Raw genomic sequence first — 19,169 nt, forward strand, 5'->3', positions numbered from 1 at the left:
AATATAAACAAAAACAGTCCCCTACCACTTTCAAAATAATTTGGTAAAACTGGAACCTGTTATTGTTACATGTCTGTCTCGGAAATCATTTTATTCTAGCACTGAATGAATTTATCTAGTCTGCTCTGCTTGTTGTTGTTTTTAAATTGTCTTTTGGGTTTATGATGTTTTAACTTTATATTGTATTATATTTGGGGGGTGGTTGTTTTATTTCCCCCTACCTTTGTATACTGCTCTGGTATCTTTGTAGATGAAAAGTTACCTAAGGAAGCATTTGTAATAAATAAATGTTATTCTTCTGGGGGCAATTTTTAAAAGTTTTTGATCATCCATGTCAACTCTGTGAAAAACATCCTTTTTTGCTTTTTTTGAATACTTAAAGAAAAATTCACCCCGAGCAATCTTGGCTGAAGAAATGTCACAAGATCTCCAATCAATGGAACATGTGTTTACACAGTTGTTATGTAATCAATTCTTTAGCCAGAGTCTAAATATATTGGTAGCAACTTGGTGTTTAGCTACAAACCTTCCATCTTGGCAGTGCACTAGTTGAAAATACTTCAACATCCTATTTCTAAGAAATACATTTCTTCTAATGAGGCCCTAAAGCTGTGTGTTTATCTGTCTTTTCCTCTTGGAATAATGTAGTGTGGGAGCAATGAAGCTCTATGCTGAGAATCAGGAACTTTCACAGGATGACACACAGTTTCACCTGTATTAGCACACCTTGGTTTACAGCCAGAAACACTAATCATATGCCTTTACTTTCTTGTCTCTTCAGTTCTAACTTTAGGTGTGTCACTCATTCTGGCTGAGAAGAGTGATATATTTAGCCAGAAACAAATTCTGCTACCTTTCAAAATTGAATAATTCGGTATCTTGAAATAGGCTGAACTTCATTGTATAGTTCGCATGTAACTCTCTCTGAAAGTAAACTTAAGGGATATAGGCATTGAGATGGGCTTAATTTGTGCAGTTATTGAGATCTTTTGTGTCCCTTCGAGATTTTGCAACATATTAATCTTGCAAATGTCCTCATGCCTTCTTGCCTCAGCTATTAATTGGAAGAAATATTGCAGTGCACATCAGGTCATAGAATGGTACACCTGCAATTTTTAATTTGCTGCTCATGTACAGTATGCAACATTTTATTGAAATAATGCTTTCATGGTTACATGGTGTGATCTTCTAGGACTTTGCATTCTGTGGCAGCAGTTCTATGGCATAGTAAGCTGCTGTTGCTTCATTTCTCCCCTAGGGTGAGCAGCAGCAACAAGCCACAATCCCTGGTTTAACCAGGGATTTGAAGCCAAGGTTTGTTTGAGCAAAACAAATAATGAATCCTCAGTCTGGGCTTATCCCTAAGCCAGGGTCGTGTACTGTTGCTCCTACTTGCACTCGGGCAAGAACAAAGTGTTACTGATCTCTGTACTTGCAGGAAAAAGGAAATTGTAGACATGTAAAATTCAGAAATGCTGCTTTCCCCAATCTGGTTTCCTCCAGTGGTTTTGGTTAATCAATTTAGGCTGTTCCTTATAATCATGCCGTAATTGAAAATCAGTATCTTTTCACTAAGCAGTTTTATACAAAATAGCTTAATGTTTTTTGAAATGCTCCTGCACAGGAAGCTAGGTTTGTTGTATGCTGGGTTTCTATAAATCTTAAAGATCCTTAAAAATTATGTTTAGTTGAATCCCTAGATAATTGTATTGTTGTGTTGCTGATGAAAATGAAAAGGGGGTCTACTGTTGTGAAGACATGAATGCTCTTCCTTTACTTACGCTTGAGAACAGTACTAACCCCGCAGCTCAGAAGAAATTGATGACACTGTGGGAGTGCAGGCAGTTTAGTCTTCCCTGGAGTACTGCCTGGTGAGAAGAAAAGAAAGGTGTGGCTCTTAGGTAAATGGAGCCACTTGACTCTGGGGCAAGATTAGCCTGCAGAATCAGGAAATATGAATATTGCTCAGAGCTACATCTTGTGCTCTGATGAAATGTTGAGAATAACCTGTACATGAGGAATATATTTTGTTGTCTGACTAATTCATGCTAAAAGTAATATCTGTTACATATTGGGTAACATATTTGCACTCTCAGACTCCATTTTTCACAATGTGTGTGTCTGGCTTTCGTTGCAGAAATAAGGATTTGTGGCAGTAGTTCAGTGAGGCCTTTTAACATTGCGTCTCTTCTTGCCTACTCATAGTTCTGTCATAATGACTTTGGCATTGCTGTTGACCCCAGTGGCTCCTTTGTACACCCAAATTAGCAAACCTCTAAAGATCATGCCTGTCTCCAAGAGCAAACGAGGGCAAGTGTGCTTCCACTTGGCAAACTGTAATGTGAGCGGTTACCAACAGAGAGAAACAGAGAACCTTCTGTTCAAGGATTAATACCAGAAATGGTGTTAATAACTCGCTGTAACTGATGGTGAGTTTGGTGCCCAACAGGATTGCTCTTTTTCAGGAGCTTCGGCCAGCATGGAGCCTTGCATGATACCTTAAAAAAAAAAAATTATCACCCTTCCAAAACCACTTCCACTATTAGAGCTCAGAATTGAGACTGGCTGGTTGCCAGCATTGAACCTGAGCATTTTATTGCTGCATAGCCTGAGAAGCAACATGTCCATCTCCCTGGTGCTAATGTACACTTCCAGGATAATGTGAATGGTGCTAAATGAATGGTTGGGGGATCAAGCAGGCCAGCTCCCTCTTTCTCCCTGACCCTCTTCATCTGTCATCTTTGGCATTCCAGGGCTCAGCTGTCCTTAACCATAAAACTAAACACAGACTAATCAAATATATTCATTTCCGTAAATATATACCCTACTGTTCTTCTCAAACCAAGTCCATATAATAGAAACAGCAGTGATTCCTAAAAAGAGGAAACAACCTTCACTGAAACCACAGAAAAGCAGTAAATATAAAACCCAGCTATCCCAGAGGTGTTTTGTTTTTGTTTCTTTGAGAAGCCATGTGTTTGCCTAAACACCTGTGTCAAGAGTCAGATAAGTCTCCTTGGGCTGGGCATTTCTTAAGACTCACGCTACCACAGAGAAGGTTCTGCAACTTGTGGACACCCACACAGCACATAAGTTCTTCTCAGTAGGGAAGATAGAAATGTTTCTCACTTCCTTCTTTTTGTGTAGCAGGGCAGCGCCTGGCTTGGAAAACCACGCCTAGTCCTGCCTCTTCTTTTGTCAGAATAGTAGAGGTGAAGGAAGTAGGGGAACAGGACCGAAACTTTCGATTGCTTGCCCTGCCCTGCCCTTTAAACTTGTTGGGGCTTAAATATACAAAATGGAAACAGTGACACCAACTTTTGTTTAGTGAAAGGGTGTGCAACTAAACAGATTGCAATGGAAAGTGGGCAGATATTTCCTGGCTTTGAATGTTACTGTGTTCAGTAGCAGTGGCATCTAATTTACAAGCTAGAAGGCTATAGCTAACTTTCATATCTAATTTTTATGAAATAATCTGCATCATCATGTACAAGCTCCATGCCGGCTGAACTTTTGAACTACTTTAGATACCCAGATATTTAGCTTCACAGTATGAACCCAAATTTCCGTGACTTTTTGTCCACTGTGTTCCATCCAAGAGTCATAGTACTATGAGCTCCATGACCTTGATTTAGTGAAATTTAAGATGGCTGTCTTAGATTTACTTCCGCATCCATGAAAATTAGATTAGTTGGAAAAACGTTTTTCAGTAATATGATACTTACACACTAACAGCATTCATTGCCAACCCTCATTGTGGAGGTTTCAGTATACCTTTATTGTCTCTTGAGTTATGCAAAGCAAATATAATGTCATAACAAAAGTTTTAATATGCTTTAGGATACTACATAAGAAGTATCATTGACACTTGAAAGAGTGAGCCATTCTTTGCCATACCTGTTGGAAATCAGATGCAATTAACTCGTGATATGTCAAAACATGTTTTATTCCTTTCTTGTGAAAGAAATCCCACTTTGGCTGTTCCATTATGTTGGGAAATCCTGGTGGAGTCTCATGTAAACTCCCTCAGTAGAAGGGAGGCGATAGCTTAATCAGATGCTGTAAGCATGGGTTCATGGTGTAATTTCTCATTAGTGTATCACAGTGCTTTCCTTGCGTGACTATGAGCCTTCTGCCTGGTGTTGTGGATTTTGTGGAGAGCCCATCTCCCCTTCTTGCCCCTAATTATAGTACCTGCCTAATGACCAAGTGCCAGTTTTGACTTACCAGTAACTGACAATACGAAAGATAACATACTACTTTCCAATTCCACAACAGGCAGAAACCTAATCCTCTCCCTTGGTAGGTTTCTGGATGAAACATCGGCTCTGGATCCATTCCAGTCCGGCTTCTGCGCTGGTCATGGGACCGAGACGGCTCTGGTCGCCCTAACAGATGATCTTCGTAGACAGCTGGATCGAGGCGGGTCGGGGCTGCTGATTCTTCTAGATCTGTCAGCAGCTTTCGACATGGTCGATCATGAACTTCTGGACCACCGCCTCGCCGACGTGGGGATCCAGGGCACAGTCCTTCAATGGCTGCGCTCGTTTCTCTCTGGTCGGGGACAGAGGGTGGCGCTTGGGGGGGAACTGTCATCCCGCCACTCCTTGGTGTGTGGAGTGCCTCAGGGTGCGATTCTCTCCCCAATGCTTTTTAACATCTTTATGCGCCCCCTCGCCCAGCTTGTCCGGAGTTTTGGGCTGGGCTGCCATCAGTATGCTGATGACACCCAACTCTATCTGTTGATGGATGGCCATCCTGACTCGGCCCCAGACACACTGATCAGATGCTTGGAAGCTGTGGCTGGATGGTTACGTGGGAGCCGGTTGAAGTTAAATCCTTCGAAGTCAGAGGTCCTCTGGCTGGGACGGGACGATATGGGATTGAGGGGGCAACTCCCATCTCTTGCGGGGGTGCAATTAGTGCCAGCACCGTCCGTCAAGAGTTTGGGTGTAATCTTCGATACCTCCCTCTCTATGGAGGCGCAGATTACAGCTATAACAAAGGCGGCATTTTTTCATCTCCGCCAAGCTAAGCAGTTGGCCCCTTACCTCTCTCGCCCTGACCTAGCCACTGTGATCCATGCGACGGTCACCTCCAGACTGGATTATTGTAACTCGCTCTACGTGGGGCTGCCCTTGAGACTGACCCAGAAACTCCAGCGGGTGCAGAATGCCGCAGCGAGACTCCTTACGGGGTCCTCGCTGCGAGATCACATTCATCCGGTGCTATACCAGCTGCACTGGCTCCCGGTGGAGTACAGGATCAGGTTTAAGGTGCTGGTTTTAACCTTCAAAGCCCTATACGGCCTAGGACCCTCGTATCTACGGGACCGCCTCTCCTGGTATGCCCCACAGAGGAACTTACGGTCCTCAAATAAAAACATCTTGAAGGTCCCAGGCCTCAGAGAGGTTAGGCTGGCCTCAACTAGAGCCAGGGCTTTTTCGGCTGCGGCTCCAACCTGGTGGAACGCTCTGTCACAAGAGACAAGGGCCCTGCAGGACTTGACATCTTTCCGCAGGGCCTGCAAGACAGAGCTGTTCCACCAGGCCTTTGGTTGGGGCACAGCCTGACTCCCTCCTTTGGCAATCCTTACAATACTTTAGTTTATGGTTGCCATCAATTCTGATTTTAATTAATTCTTATGATGTTTTTATAATGTTGCACTATTTTAGTGTTGTTAGCCGCCCTGAGCCCGGCTTCGGCTGGGGAGGGCGGGATATAAATAAAATTTATTATTATTATTATTATTATTATTATTATTATTATTATTTGAAGAACTAGTAAAAAAGATTTCGTGGCTCTGTTAACCGGCATCTAAAATAGGACCTAATGGGTTGGTGGTGATGGCAGGCTACAAATTGTCACTTCTCTGCATCTGGGCCTCCTTTCATGATGCACCAAAGGCAAGCTAGAAACTATTTGCTCTGGTCTACCCAGTGCAACACTTGCCTACCTTGCTATAAGCAGCAAGGGTCCACAGAGGGTTGGGATGTCCTAGCTGCCCTGGTGATGAGCCCTCAGATCAGGTTGCCTCTGGTCATGTCACTTGTGAACATCTCCCTGCCCCAGACTGCGGGTACAAAGGGGAGTTTACGTCCAGCCAGAGGGAGATTAAGTATGCTTGCCAAGGTTATTAATAAATGTTGTACAGCGTTGTAGAATAGACCCTGCTAATTACATTGTGGCCCATTTCTTCATTGTTGCTATAGTGTTCCTTAAACTATGTACTGAAATTTGTATATCCAGACAGATCTCAGTCAAATAGTGGTGGTGCCCCCAGAATATGGAAAGTACAGAAAATACAGAATACAGGAAGTATTCTTCCAAGGAACTTTAAGTACATAAAGCTGTAGCCTCTGGGTTCTATACAGCTAAGTAATACTCAAGAGTAGACCTGTCAATATTAATGAACCTAAGTTAACATTAAGTTAGTCATGTCCATTAGCTTCAGTGTATCTACGCTGCATAGGAATAGCTTTGGATACAACCCTTGAGTGATGTACAGTGGTACCTCGGGTTACATATGCTTCAGGTTACATACGCTTCAGGTTACACACTCCGCTAACCCAGAAATAGTGCTCCAGGTTAAGAACTTTGCTTCAGGATAAGAACAGAAATCGTGCTCCGGCGGTGTGACGCCGACGGGAAGCCCCATTAGCTAAAGTAGTGCTTCAGGTTAAGAACAGTTTCAGGTTAAGAATGGACCTCCGGAACAAATTAAGTACTTAACCTGAGGTACCACTGTACAGTATGGCTACAAAGGATACAATAATGAAAAATGAAGCAGAAGATTAAAAAAAAACTTGCTCAAAATATCTGCTGAATGAAAAGTTTGTCACCAAGCACCAGAGGTTCAACAGAGAAGGGGGGCTGCCTGATCTCAGCTACTCATGATAATGAATGCCTGACTTTGCAGTGGCCTGAGTGTTAAAAAAAAATACACTGAAATTCTTACGATTGTCAATTATTCTTATATATTCCTTCTTTCTGTCTTCAGTGCCCTGGTTATAACTGCTATATTTGACCGTGATATTAATTGCAGAAGAGCTGCCTCGGTAAGTTGTGAGTTTGCAATATGTTCTAAATGTTTCTGATACTTTATGACACTACTGTGGCCTTTTTGAGCCGTGCAGTTTACTGGTAGGAAGCTTTTCCTAACATGCAATATCAGTTTTTTAAAGGTTTTATATAATTACTTTCCAATTGGAAAAAATTACCCCCCCCCCTTTTTATTAAATTTCTGTCTGTCGGGTTGTAGCTTAACTCAAGTTCTGAGTGTACAAATCTTAAGGTGATTTCTAGTTTAAATATTTTAGTATATCTGGATTATATGGACTTTTGCGTTTCCAGTATTGAAATAAGCTGCCCACATTTGGCCTGTGCAGGCGTTCCGCGTTTTAAAGCTGTTTTTCTACCTTTCCTACATGGCTGCCATACATAACATAAATTTATTTGTATGCTGCCTTTCCACGGTTCAAACCATCCTCAAGGCAGATCATAACATGAGGGGAATACATAACTACAACATAACAAAAGTAGTAATGAACAATAAATACAACCTTCAGAAATAGACAACCAAACTGAACAATTTCCACATAAATTTCAACAAGATCGAAAATAAAGATGAAAATAAAGCCAACAGCACCACCACCACAACAAACCCCCTCCAAAAACCCCAGCCCAGTACCCTTGACTTCCTCTTCTCCCCAACCTTGTTTCCACAAATGGAGAAGCCTGAGGCCATTTTCATGAGCTAATGTTTATTCTGTCTCATCTCACAATGGCTATTTTCTCCTCTTTTTTGATCTTCTGCACTCCCTTGTTTCCTGCTCCTCACTCACTCTCTCTCTCTGTTTACAGTGTGACAAGCAGTGACACTGGGGGCAGGAGGTGCAGTGGGGGGGGCGAGGTTACCATTGGCCCTGGGGGGGTGTCCCTTCCTACACAACAAAAGTGACCCTCTCACAGGGACAGCTCCTACAGATGCCTGGTTCAGTCTCTCCCCCCCCCACCTCTGTGTGTGACACACACAAACACACACACACACACAAACACACACACACACACACACACACACACAATCTCAGGATTCAACTGCCCCTCCACAATCCCCTTCCTCCTCTCTTCCTCCTCCTGGGCTGTGGCCAGAGACCCTCCAGCTGCAGCCGGCCAGGGTTGGGAGGGGGCAGCAGCAGGTGCAGACAGCGGCAAAGATGGCAGCAGGCAGCTTGAAATGGCCAAATGTCATATACAGAAGCCCACAACCATTGTGGCTGAGTGCTTCTTCTCCAGGTTGTACTGTATCTCATAGCTTGAGGATCAGAAACCTTAATTGAAGAAATCAGACTCCAGCATTTTAATCATACAGATTCTTCCACGATGGGTTATGCTGCAATCATAGCTGCAGGCTAACACTGCACACAGACTGCCTTTCATGTCCAACCCTACTGGCACTCCTTTTTGCAACAAAGAATTGTATGAGATTGAAAGCTTGTAACACTTATAAATATATTCTATGAGATTGAGAACTCCAACTGCATGTATGTGTATAAATTAATAAAATATGTCAAAGTATTTTTCACTTTCATACAATTTTTTGATGCTAAATGATTGCCAGTAGTTCCTGCTTATAAAGGCTATGGATATAGCGGTCTCAGCTTTTCCTCTGTAAGATGGAAATAATTGACTATCTCACCTGGCTGTTGCAAGACAAACAAAGCAGACTATACACTTTGCACATGTAAAAAGAAATGCTATATAAAGCATTAACATTTCAATTTTTTCCCTGTAAATCTCTAAAGCCAAGCACTTTTAAGAGAAGACATTGCCAGCCACTTTGTACCAATGAATTCCATAGACTTTCCCCTAAGAAACTGGACCTTTCAATCTCATACAGTTCTTTAAAATACATACGAGAGTTTCTTAGTTATTTTAAAAACTACATCCCCTTCGCTATCAGACCATCATTGGGATCCTGCAAGATCATGTATGGACCACTTGCTTTTCCATAGTGCAAGCACCTATTCAGCTATTGTTAAACAGCCACTCTACTCAAGGGGAGGAACTGAGTGTAGCACTAAGGAGTTTGTTCCATCACTGTAAGCATTTCAGCTGGTCAGGGCGATGAGGGTATTCCTCACTCTGTCTCATCCTCACCAACAATAGGTGTAGCCGTACATATGCTTCTGTGCATGCACACATGAGTGGAAGGGGAGAGGAAATAGAGGCTTTACCTCCTTGCACCAACTGTGTGCATATTCATTTGCATGCTTATGTATTTTTACTGCTTGTTTATATGTATGTCAGTGTCAGGGAACTGACATCAGAGCGAGAGGCGAAGGGGAGGCTCCCAGATTATGCTGGCGAAGGTCCCAGCAGCAGGGGGAGAAACAGCTCAGTAGAGGGGGAAGCCAATCAGCGCAACACCGGGGATAAAGGGAGGCAGACGGGGGAAGTGGAGAGAGGGCTCCAGGACTCTTCACTGGACATCAGTGAGGAGAGCCCAGGTCCTCCGCTACCCACGCCTTCCCTGCGCAGAAGACTCCCGCGCAGCGAGAGGAGGAGGAGACTGGGTGTCAAACAACTTTTATGTTGGAAGAGGTTCAAGAAACGCCCACTGACGGATTCTGCCAGTGACTGAGGCAGCCACCATGAGAAGGGGCTGTGCAGTCAGAAAGTTTTAACAAGGCAAATTAGCCGAGAAACTCATCAGTTTACGTACGAGTAACTCATACCCATTACAGTCAGTATTCATGAATCCTTGGAGTAGGTAGAGATCCATTGCTCTGGCTTCTTTCCTACCTTTGTGAATTTAACACAGATCCTCTTTTGTCGGTGGCACAACAAGTGCAGAGTGGCTCTGTGTTAGACATGCCACTCTGCACTTGTGTCTTTTCTCTGATGATTTCCCCATTTCTATCTCTTTTCTACTTTGTCTGTGACAGTTAAAAATTATGATAGCCCTGCTATTTGACCGTGAGAGATCCAGCCAAGGCCAACAGACAAATTAAAACTCTGTGTGATTCTTTGTGATTATGGCTCGGATTCAAAGATCCTGTTTAGGTAGGCATATTCCCAGCAAGCTTTCAGGTTTTTTTGCCTACTTCACGCTGCTCTTGTAGCACATTATGCTGAAAGCTGCCCTTAGCAGCTTTGGAGGCAGCTTGTTGACAACCATAGGGAGGTTTCTATAAGGAGAAAGGAACTCAAGTAGCATATGCTAAGCTGGATATGGATTTCTGTGCCTAGAAATTACATGCAAGCCCATATTTTGTCACATGGGATCTGGTGCTTCTGGCTACAGTGGCTAGAGTTTTCTAAAGAACTTAAATTTTCTGATTGTGTATAAAATAACATAGTGATTCCCACATGCCTCAGGTGTGGGCATGTTGCTAATTTGATACAGCAAGTAGAATTACCCTTCATATTAACGATAGTGAAATCAGGAATCAGTAACTTAAAGGGCTGCTATTTATGTAGATTATTATTATTTAATTGAATGTAGCATTTTCCCATGACATAACAAAAGATTGTAAGCAGAAATAAGTAGCCACTAGCATTTTGGATATTTACCAGCAATTCAAGCTAAGACAGATTTAAAATGACTCAACACCTAAAGGGGGTGGGGAGGGAGATTAACCAATTCCTTCTCTTACCTTTCCAACGAAGTCATAGTTTCATTCAAATTTTATCTATGTATTGCAGTGGTTTTATATGTCTTCTGAATTCGTTCCCCCCAATTGTTGTTTTTAGAGTGTAGAACAAATTGATGAGTATAATTTCTGTGATTTAAGGCTTGTTACTTTGAAATGATGGGCATGCCGGATTATGAAATTAAAAATACACTTAACTGTCCCAAGATAGGTGCTCAGTTTTCTTTTGAAGTCTGTGGGAATTGTATTCACCTCATGGATATTTAGAAATGAGCTGAGTTGCAATGTTTGCAATACCTTCCATGGTAGGGAGAGAGGTTTACCGGAAGCCAGTTTCTCCTGCTTAATGCAAGTTGTGCAAGCAGTTTATCCTATTTATTTTAAGTTAGGCAAACTTAAAAATAAACTTTCATGCAGCATAACTGTAAAAGCTTTGCTGGCCCTGTCAACACCCTCTGTTGAAATGAAAAAGAGAGTGTCTCAGTCCTCTGTATATAAGCTTGCCTTGGCATTTTTGAAGGCTCAAAAGCCAGATCTCCTCCCCTTCCTAATTCAATCAAGAGAACAGTATACTACATCACTTTGCTATCGAGAGCCCTAGTTTTTGTGTGACCTTCTATGTAGTACTGAAACAACACCCAGCTAGACCTTGGATTTTCAAGTATGTTGAATAAACACATATTTTCACCCCTAAAGGGTGTTAGATAATGGCTAATTAAATTGTCACTGAAGCACTGTGGATGGGTGGATTGGATGCATGAAATTGGTGCTCATCCTGTTCAGGTTAGGATTGCAATTCCCCCTGTAATAATAGGTATGCAGTTTGAAGGTACTCCTTGTTCCAGCAGTGATACTTGAGGCCTACATGGCCTCAATTACCCAAAGTGCTTTGGCTTTCTGCTAATTTTGACTCTATAGTAGCTCTATACTATTCTTCTTGGGGTTTGGTTATCAACACTCTGCACAGTATTCCATGTATCTTTGCACCATACAGGCATTATAATGCTGAGAGTTTTCTTTTCTGTTCCTTTCTTAATGGCATTCATCTTTTTCACTGCTGTCACACACTGGGGCAATGTTCTTGTTGAGTTATCTACCACAATCCCAATATGCCTTTATTGGTCAGTTATCCACAGTTCAGACTCCAAAAGGCATGTGCGATTTTCTTTTCTATTTCTGTTTGGTCATAATGTGATTTAGTTTTTCTTCATGCTTGGAGTGGCCAATCCTTGCTGCCTTCAGAGTTTTGCCAGCTTTTTCATTTAGTATCAACTCTTGACTCTTTCTGTAGAGGGATAGCCTTCCGTGGTGATCTAATATGTGGTAAACTCCTGGCTTGATTCCCATAATACACGAGGCTGCCCTTAAAGGTGTCTTGGAAGCTTTAGTTAGTGTAGAATTTGCCTGCTTGTATGGTCAGAGTTGTTCATAACTTCTTTTGAAAGAACTGCATTGACTGTCTGCTTGCTTCAGAGCCTAATTTAAGATGCTTTCATACCCTAAATGGCTTGGGACCCAAATACCCCAAAGAACATCTCTTCCCATAAGAGGCTGCTTATTGTATCTTAAGTTCTTCTATAGGCCCTGCTCCAAGTACCCAGTTTAGTAGAGATTCGCTGTGCTTGTACAAAGGAGAGTGCACACTGACTTTATAATGCCATCATACTTGGGAGGAGGCCCATTGAAATTAATGGACATGACTAACTTGGTCAGTTAATATTTGAGTAATATTTGTATACAACCCTTAAAATTATACAGTATTTGTGTTTTGTGAATTTTATTCACACCTCTCTGGAATTTTTTCCATGAAGGGCAGCTGAGAAATCTTTAGACAAACAAACAAACAAACAAACACGACACTACAAAAATGTTAGCTAACAGCCTAAGTCCAAATCTTACTATTCCCGTAAAAAAAATATGAAGATAAAGTATGTTAATTTCAGAGCCAGTGTAGCCTTGGAAATATAGAGCTACACTGCCATTTCAATACTGCTGCTTTGTTATTTTGTGCAGTTGTTCCCGTTTAAATTTATACCAGTGAGTACTTTAGCTATCCATAGTGGTGTGTTTGAGCTTGAACCCACCTAGACAACTAGCCTCTCCTGAATAAACTCTTGTCACTTCAGGATAGCAGTGTCACCTGTATCACCATATAGGAGAATTTTACCAAAGGTCATCTGTCAATGCATGGTGAAGTTCTGTTAGGATGTGAAGTAAACTTACCATCTGTGGTTACTCATGCCTGGAAACTGCCCTGACAAAGGCTACTCTCAGTGTCTTACAATTTGGCAAAGGTAGGGTGAGTGCAAAGGTTTAGTAAACAAAAACGTGTGGCAGCTTTGAGTTTGTTCAGAGAGAACACAGGTTTTTCTTTACTACCAGGTAAAGTACTAAAATCTCAACTTCGCTGTGTAATTTAGTCAGGCTGCCTTAATGTAAAAATGCTCCACTACCTATGGTTTACCACTTTGCAATTCTTTCTAATACCTATCTCCTGATCGCTAGAGTGTACTGTTAAAAATCAGAAGTTTTGACACACACACTCACTATATATATATATATGTGTGTATGTATATGAATAACAAATACTGGTAGTTTAGCATATAAAAGTGAAGTCCATAAAGGAAGAACATTCCAACTAAGCTGCTGACAAGAGAATCCTCATGTAGCTTCTGAGAGGAGGAGGCTCATGAGCTTTGAAATCTGAAAATGCACATTAACCACACACAGGCCTTCCGGAAGCATGTTGGAAAACCACCCTCTCTTGGTACTTAAGTTCTTAGGGCATTGCCTTTTCATTTCTGTTGGGAAGCCCTGTGTCAGCAATAAAGGCCACTGTTGTGGGTGCGCCTATTTTTAATAAATGCATATTCTTAAACAGTTGGCAGGCAACCTGCAGATTTAAAAGAGCATTAGCACATAAAGTAGCAGTGACAACAACTCCTTGAGGGCATATTCATCCAGCAAAGCTGACTTTACTTTTTTAAATAAAGCCCATGGGTCGTTTATACTGCTGCATGTTTATTTTGAATTCATGAACTAGTATTTATCTGCAAGCAAACCTGACTCATTTTTGTATGTTTGTTCTTTCTGTTCTTAGGCTGCCTTCCAGGAGAATGTTGGTAGACAGGTATGGTAACTTCTCTTTTTTTTTAACTCTCTTCGTTTAATTTCTTGTAAATCTACTGTAGCGTAAAATTAAGTGCCGATATTTTGTCACTTGTGGAAGTGAAGGGAGAGTTTGGTGAATTTGGACAAATGATTTCAAAATGATCTTGGTAATGCTTCATGTGTACCTATTAAAAACCTAATTACGACATTTGAGTATATTCTGAGGGAGAGCCCTTAGCTTTTTAAAAGGCGGCATACCAAATACCACCATTCTGAAAATCAGCACAGTGCAAAAGCTGTTAGGGAAGTACCGTATTTTTTGCTCTATAAGACTCACTTTTTCCCTACTAAAAAGTAAGGGGAAATGTGTGTGTGCCTTATGGAGCGAATGCAGGCTGCGCAGCTACCCCAGAAGCCAGAACAACAAGAGGGATTGCTGCTTTCACCGCGCAGCAATCCCTCTTGCTGTTCTGGCTTCTGAGATTCAGAATATTTTTTTCTTGTTTTCCTCCTCCAAAAACTAGGTGCGTCTTGTGGTCTGGTGCGTCTTATAGAGAGAAAAATACAGTATTTCCCTTGAGCAATAGGAACAGCTTCTGTCCCTGTTTCCTTCCTTAACCTGATGCAGCAGTGGTAGTTGGGTAGCTATATAAATGCAATGGAGAATGAGGGTTGAGCACAACTTTGTTGGAAAGGAAAAGTACTTCTAATTCCCAATGGTGCCCACTTCCCTAATTTTTATACAGTTTTGCACATTTCTAGACCAGAATGTAAATAATTTATAGTCAGATTAATTTCACTCTTAAGGGAACCTCAATGAGGTTGCTTAAAGAAGTTGATTTAAAAGGTTGATTTAAAAAAATAAGACAAAATTGCTAAAATGGTTTGCCATTGGTATGTAGAAGATTGTAGCCTTGCACTGTTTCTTTTCTGAAAGTCCATCAGTAGTGAATATGTATACATTGGTAAGTGGAAACACATAAGCCTTTTTGGAGATTAAAGCATTTTTGAAACATGTTTGAAAGCATGGGGACAAAATGTTATTTGGTAACAGACTCACTAGGAGCACTGTTTTTTGTGGTACTATTTCTTAAGGGATATGCGATACTGATGGATCCATCCTGTATTGTGCTTCTGTTTCAAAAGTTGAGAGGACTTAAACATTGTTCCTGGTATGCGTTTACACCAACTGTATACACTTCTATTCCTATTCTAGCAGTCCTGGGAGCAATTTTCAAGTATTCAGCAATTTTCAAGTATTGTTTGACATACTCCAGAAATGTGCACAACCTGTTAGACCAGAGAGGCAGAGACCATGGCAAGAGGGGGGAAATTAATTTGTGTTCTGTGGTCCTACAATACCATCCCTAGTCCATATGGACCAGGTGACCATGTTAACTATATTCTGGTGGGTTTTGGCACCCACATTCCCCATGCTGTTAGAATCATAGACTTGTAGAGTTGGAAGGTACCCCAAGGGTCATCTAGGCAACCCCCCGCAATGCAGGATTCTCAAGTAAGGTATCCATGACCTCTGCTTAGAAACTTACAAGGAAGGAGAGTCTACCACCTTCCAAGGGTGTCTATTCCATTGTCAAACAGCTCTTACTGTCAGAAAGTTCTTCCTGATGTTTAGCTGGAATGTTCTTTCTTGTAACTTGAAGCCATTGGTTCAAGTCCTACCCCCCAGAGCAGGAAGAAAACAAACTTGCTCCATCCTCCATGTGGCAGCCTTTTAAAGATTTGAAGATGGCTTGGTTCATCATATCCAGTACTGCTGGTTATCTGTTCTAGCATTTGTGAATTTAGTGGATAGTTAATCATAAAGTTTTGAGAAGAAACATTGATCATTATCCTATTCTACATGGCCTGTGAGATGCCCTTGTTCTTAGCCCAAAAACTCTATACTTTTGGATTTTTAAAAATAGGTCTATGCTATTCTTTTCGGGGTTTGGTTATCAACACTGCACAGTATTCCTTGTATCTTTGCACCATAGATATTTATACAGGCATTATAATGCTGAGAGTTTTCTTTTCTGTTCCTTTCATAATAGCATTCATCTTTTTCACAGCTGTCTCACACTGGGGCAATGTTCTTGTTGAGTTATCTACCACAATCCCAATGTGCCTTTATTGGTCAGTTATCCACAGTTCAGACTCCATAAGGCATGTTCGATTTTCTTTTCTATTTCTGTTTGGTCATAATGTGGTTTAGTATTTCTTCATGCTTGGAGTGGCCAATCCTTGGTGCCTTTAGAGTTTTGCCAGCTCTTTCATTTAGTATCAACTCTTGACTCCCACTGCATCTGAAACTTAAAACACTCCCTCGAATGTGTCTGCACCCTGGGGTGCCTTTTACCACACCCTTCATTGACTGCTTCTTACTGAGGTGGCAAAACAGCCTGGTGAACATGCCAGTGCTGGTTATGATGCTGCATTGTGAGAAAGGGTGCAGTTTGGCTAAGTTCTTCATTTCTACCAATATAGCCTTTTGATTATTTTTCTTTTCCATCAGAGTCATATTCATAAATTCCTTTTGGTTGGTTTGGTTACACTTGAATGTGTGCAGTCCGCTCCAATTGTTGTTGTTGTTTAGTCGTTTAGTCGTGTCCGACTCTTCGTGACCCCCATGGACCAGAGCACGCCAGGCACTCCTGTCTTCCACTGCCTCCCGCAGTTTGGTCAAACTCATGCTGGTAGCTTCGAGAACACTGTCCAGCCATCTCATCCTCTGTTGTCCCCTTCTCCTTCTGCCCTCCATCTTTCCCAACATCGGGGTCTTTTCCAGGGAGCCTTCTCTTCTCATGAGGTGGCCAGTGCAGCAGTTTACGCTGATAGCGCTGCTGGTAGAATCTTGTACCTCACATCTCATTTTACTCAAATGCTGATACTTAGCGTTTATATAGGAGTTTACATTTTCCTGGAATCTCTTAATTATAAATTATTATTAACAAATAATACCTCATCTCTACAAAACATAGCTAATAACTGGAAAGAGAATTCAGCTTTTCAAACAGGGGAGTTTTGATATAGACCAGGCTGGCAAAATTAGGCCTGTTTGGCTAATGTGGTATTTTGTGGGAGGTCATGCTCACCTGACATCATTTGGTGTCAGGTGGGCATGACATACCAGAAACTACCTGACATAATTTATGTCAGGTGCAGGACAGATAAAGTCATGGCTCTTTACTGCTTTTCAAATTCTTCTTTTGCAGCAGGGTTTATATTTAGCACTGAATGCAAATCCCTCTGCTTTCCGATGGTCTTGGATCTTGCCATCTGTCAAACATGGCTTGCAGAGGAATGACTACTTTTTTTATCTGACCTGCTGGCTCTCACTTCTGATATCGACTTCAGTGTGTCCCAAAAAGACCTGTGACAAAGGTGCAGAATGTTCCAATTGCTCTCTGTGTTGTCACTCCAGAGATTATAGTAATGACAAAAGTACTCAACGTTTAGAACTGGATTGAGTAAACACCCTGCTCTGACTTCATCCTGTTTCAAGTTGCCAGTTTTCTTGGGTCTCAATCTTGCAGCTTTACCTTAGCTGGTCTTGCTGAAATTTATTGGTGGCACATGTCCCATATCCCAATGCAAATACTGTAATTTAACTATGGAAATGGTGGTTACAAATTAACGAAATGATGCTGCCTCAGAACAAAACACTTGATTATCCATCGTTCCTTTTGTTCCTTTTTCAGGATGAGCTTAACATCCATTGAGAAAAGCTTCCCTCTCTCTTTTGAGATGCTTCTCTTTTGTAACTGTTGCATACCTGACTGTGCGGATGCCATGTATTGTATTGTAGCTATGATAGTGAAGCCTCTTGCGATGAGTGTGTAAAGAGATGAGAGAGATGTCTTGCCAAAATGGCTGGCTTTCCCTTACTACTACTTTTTGCAAAAGCCATTAGGCCTCTGTCGTTTGTTTGATAAGGGGAGGCATTCTGTACACAGTATTTGTATTGTAGTTCAAAATCAGAGGTACTATCTCCAGTGACTCAGAAGAGCAGGATGCAGGCAGTTATCAGTGTTGCTAGGACACGGAAGTGATCATTGATTTATTGTGGGTAGAACTTGGATTAAAAACTAGTGGAAGAGGATTTGAGACAAAGCAGCAATTCCAGTTGCAATACAGGAATCATTTGGGAGCGAAGATGAAGAGAGAGAAAGAGACGGAGTAATAAAATTGCAGCAAGTGGGGTGTGAGAGGCGGGAGAAGATAAATGAGAGAGAAAGAGAGATGGGTATCACACCAAGAGAGAGAGATGGGCTTACATGGATAGGGAGAGCAGAACATGGCAGGAGAGAGAGATGGCTTTACTGCTTACTGCTAAGGAGTAATCTGCTGGATGAATAAAAATTTAATCCAGATAAGATGGAGATGCTTTGTGTATGTCAGTGTGCAGCTTCTCCTGATGTTGAGATTTTGCTTGTTCTTGATGGATATCTCTTTCCTTTTGGGTTTTTTTTTTTCTGGGTCTGGTTTTTCTGTTGGATTCTCAAGAACAATGGTTGCAGTCAAGGAGGGAGCTTTGCCCAGTTCAGGCAGATGTACCAACTGCTCCCATTTCTGGGGAAGAGTCACGCCTAGTCATAATGCCTTAGTTATTACTTTAATGTGTTTTTTGTGGGGCTGCCTTTGAAGGTGTTAGTTGGTCAAGAATTCAAGCCTGGATGCTTGTGGGAATGTGGCTTTCTGATGGAGAGGTCCTTTGCTGCATCCCAGTATGAGTGTGTGTTAGATTAATCAGCATGTGTAAGAGGTCATTTCTGTAGCCACATCCCAGTGTTAGAACACTCTCCTGCAGAGAGTTTGCTGGATGAATAATTTTTGTGCAGGTGGGCTTTTTATAATTTTTGGTATTTTAAACTGATCCTGATTATTAATTCCTTGCCATACTGTTTCTGGGCTTGGGTTTTTATTTGATTACTTTATTGTTTGTTAGTTATTTGTTCTTTGACTGTTGTTAGTTGCCTTGAGAAAGTGTGGAGATCAATTATTCTAAATCAAAAGGAAGGAAACTTGGGATCTGTTTGGGAGTGGTGACAGATTTGCCTCGAGCCTTGAGTTTATAAGGAGCAGCTCATTTCACATGCCATAAAATCAGTCCAGAGGACCTGTGTGTTGGGTTGCTTTTCTTGCTGTAAGAGAAGATTTGCTACTGTGTCACAAAAAATGACAGCAAGAAGGAAGTCTATACTAGTGAACCACCTTTCCCCCCAGGGTGGAGTACCAAATTACACCTTGTAGCGTAAGAAAATGGCTGCTAATTATGATAGGTATGTGTGATCCATTTTTTCCTAATCAGTTTTGTAATGTGAATCAGCCAGACAACTTTCCCCGTGACTACAAGGGAGATTTAGGACTTATTTTCCATCGGAAGACATAATGTTGTTGCTG

At 41.6% G+C, this 19,169-nt stretch overlaps 1 protein-coding gene across 4 annotated transcripts in view; it reads left to right on the plus strand.

Annotated features, from left to right (window-relative positions):
• The window catches only part of TBCD (tubulin folding cofactor D), a 125,954-nt gene that overhangs the window by 60,320 nt on the left and 46,465 nt on the right, over nucleotides 1–19,169 (plus strand). For all 4 annotated transcript variants that reach the window (XM_082213799.1, XM_082213802.1, XM_082213801.1 and 1 more), the window contains exons 16-17: nucleotides 7,001–7,058; nucleotides 13,756–13,785. In XM_082213799.1, coding sequence (XP_082069925.1) covers nucleotides 7,001–7,058; nucleotides 13,756–13,785 — 88 coding nt within the window. The remainder of the gene's footprint in view (nucleotides 1–7,000; nucleotides 7,059–13,755; nucleotides 13,786–19,169) is intronic.

Source organism: Podarcis vaucheri (assembly GCF_965113315.1).
Source record: "Podarcis vaucheri genome assembly, chromosome: 2".
Taxonomy (NCBI): domain Eukaryota; kingdom Metazoa; phylum Chordata; class Lepidosauria; order Squamata; family Lacertidae; genus Podarcis; species Podarcis vaucheri.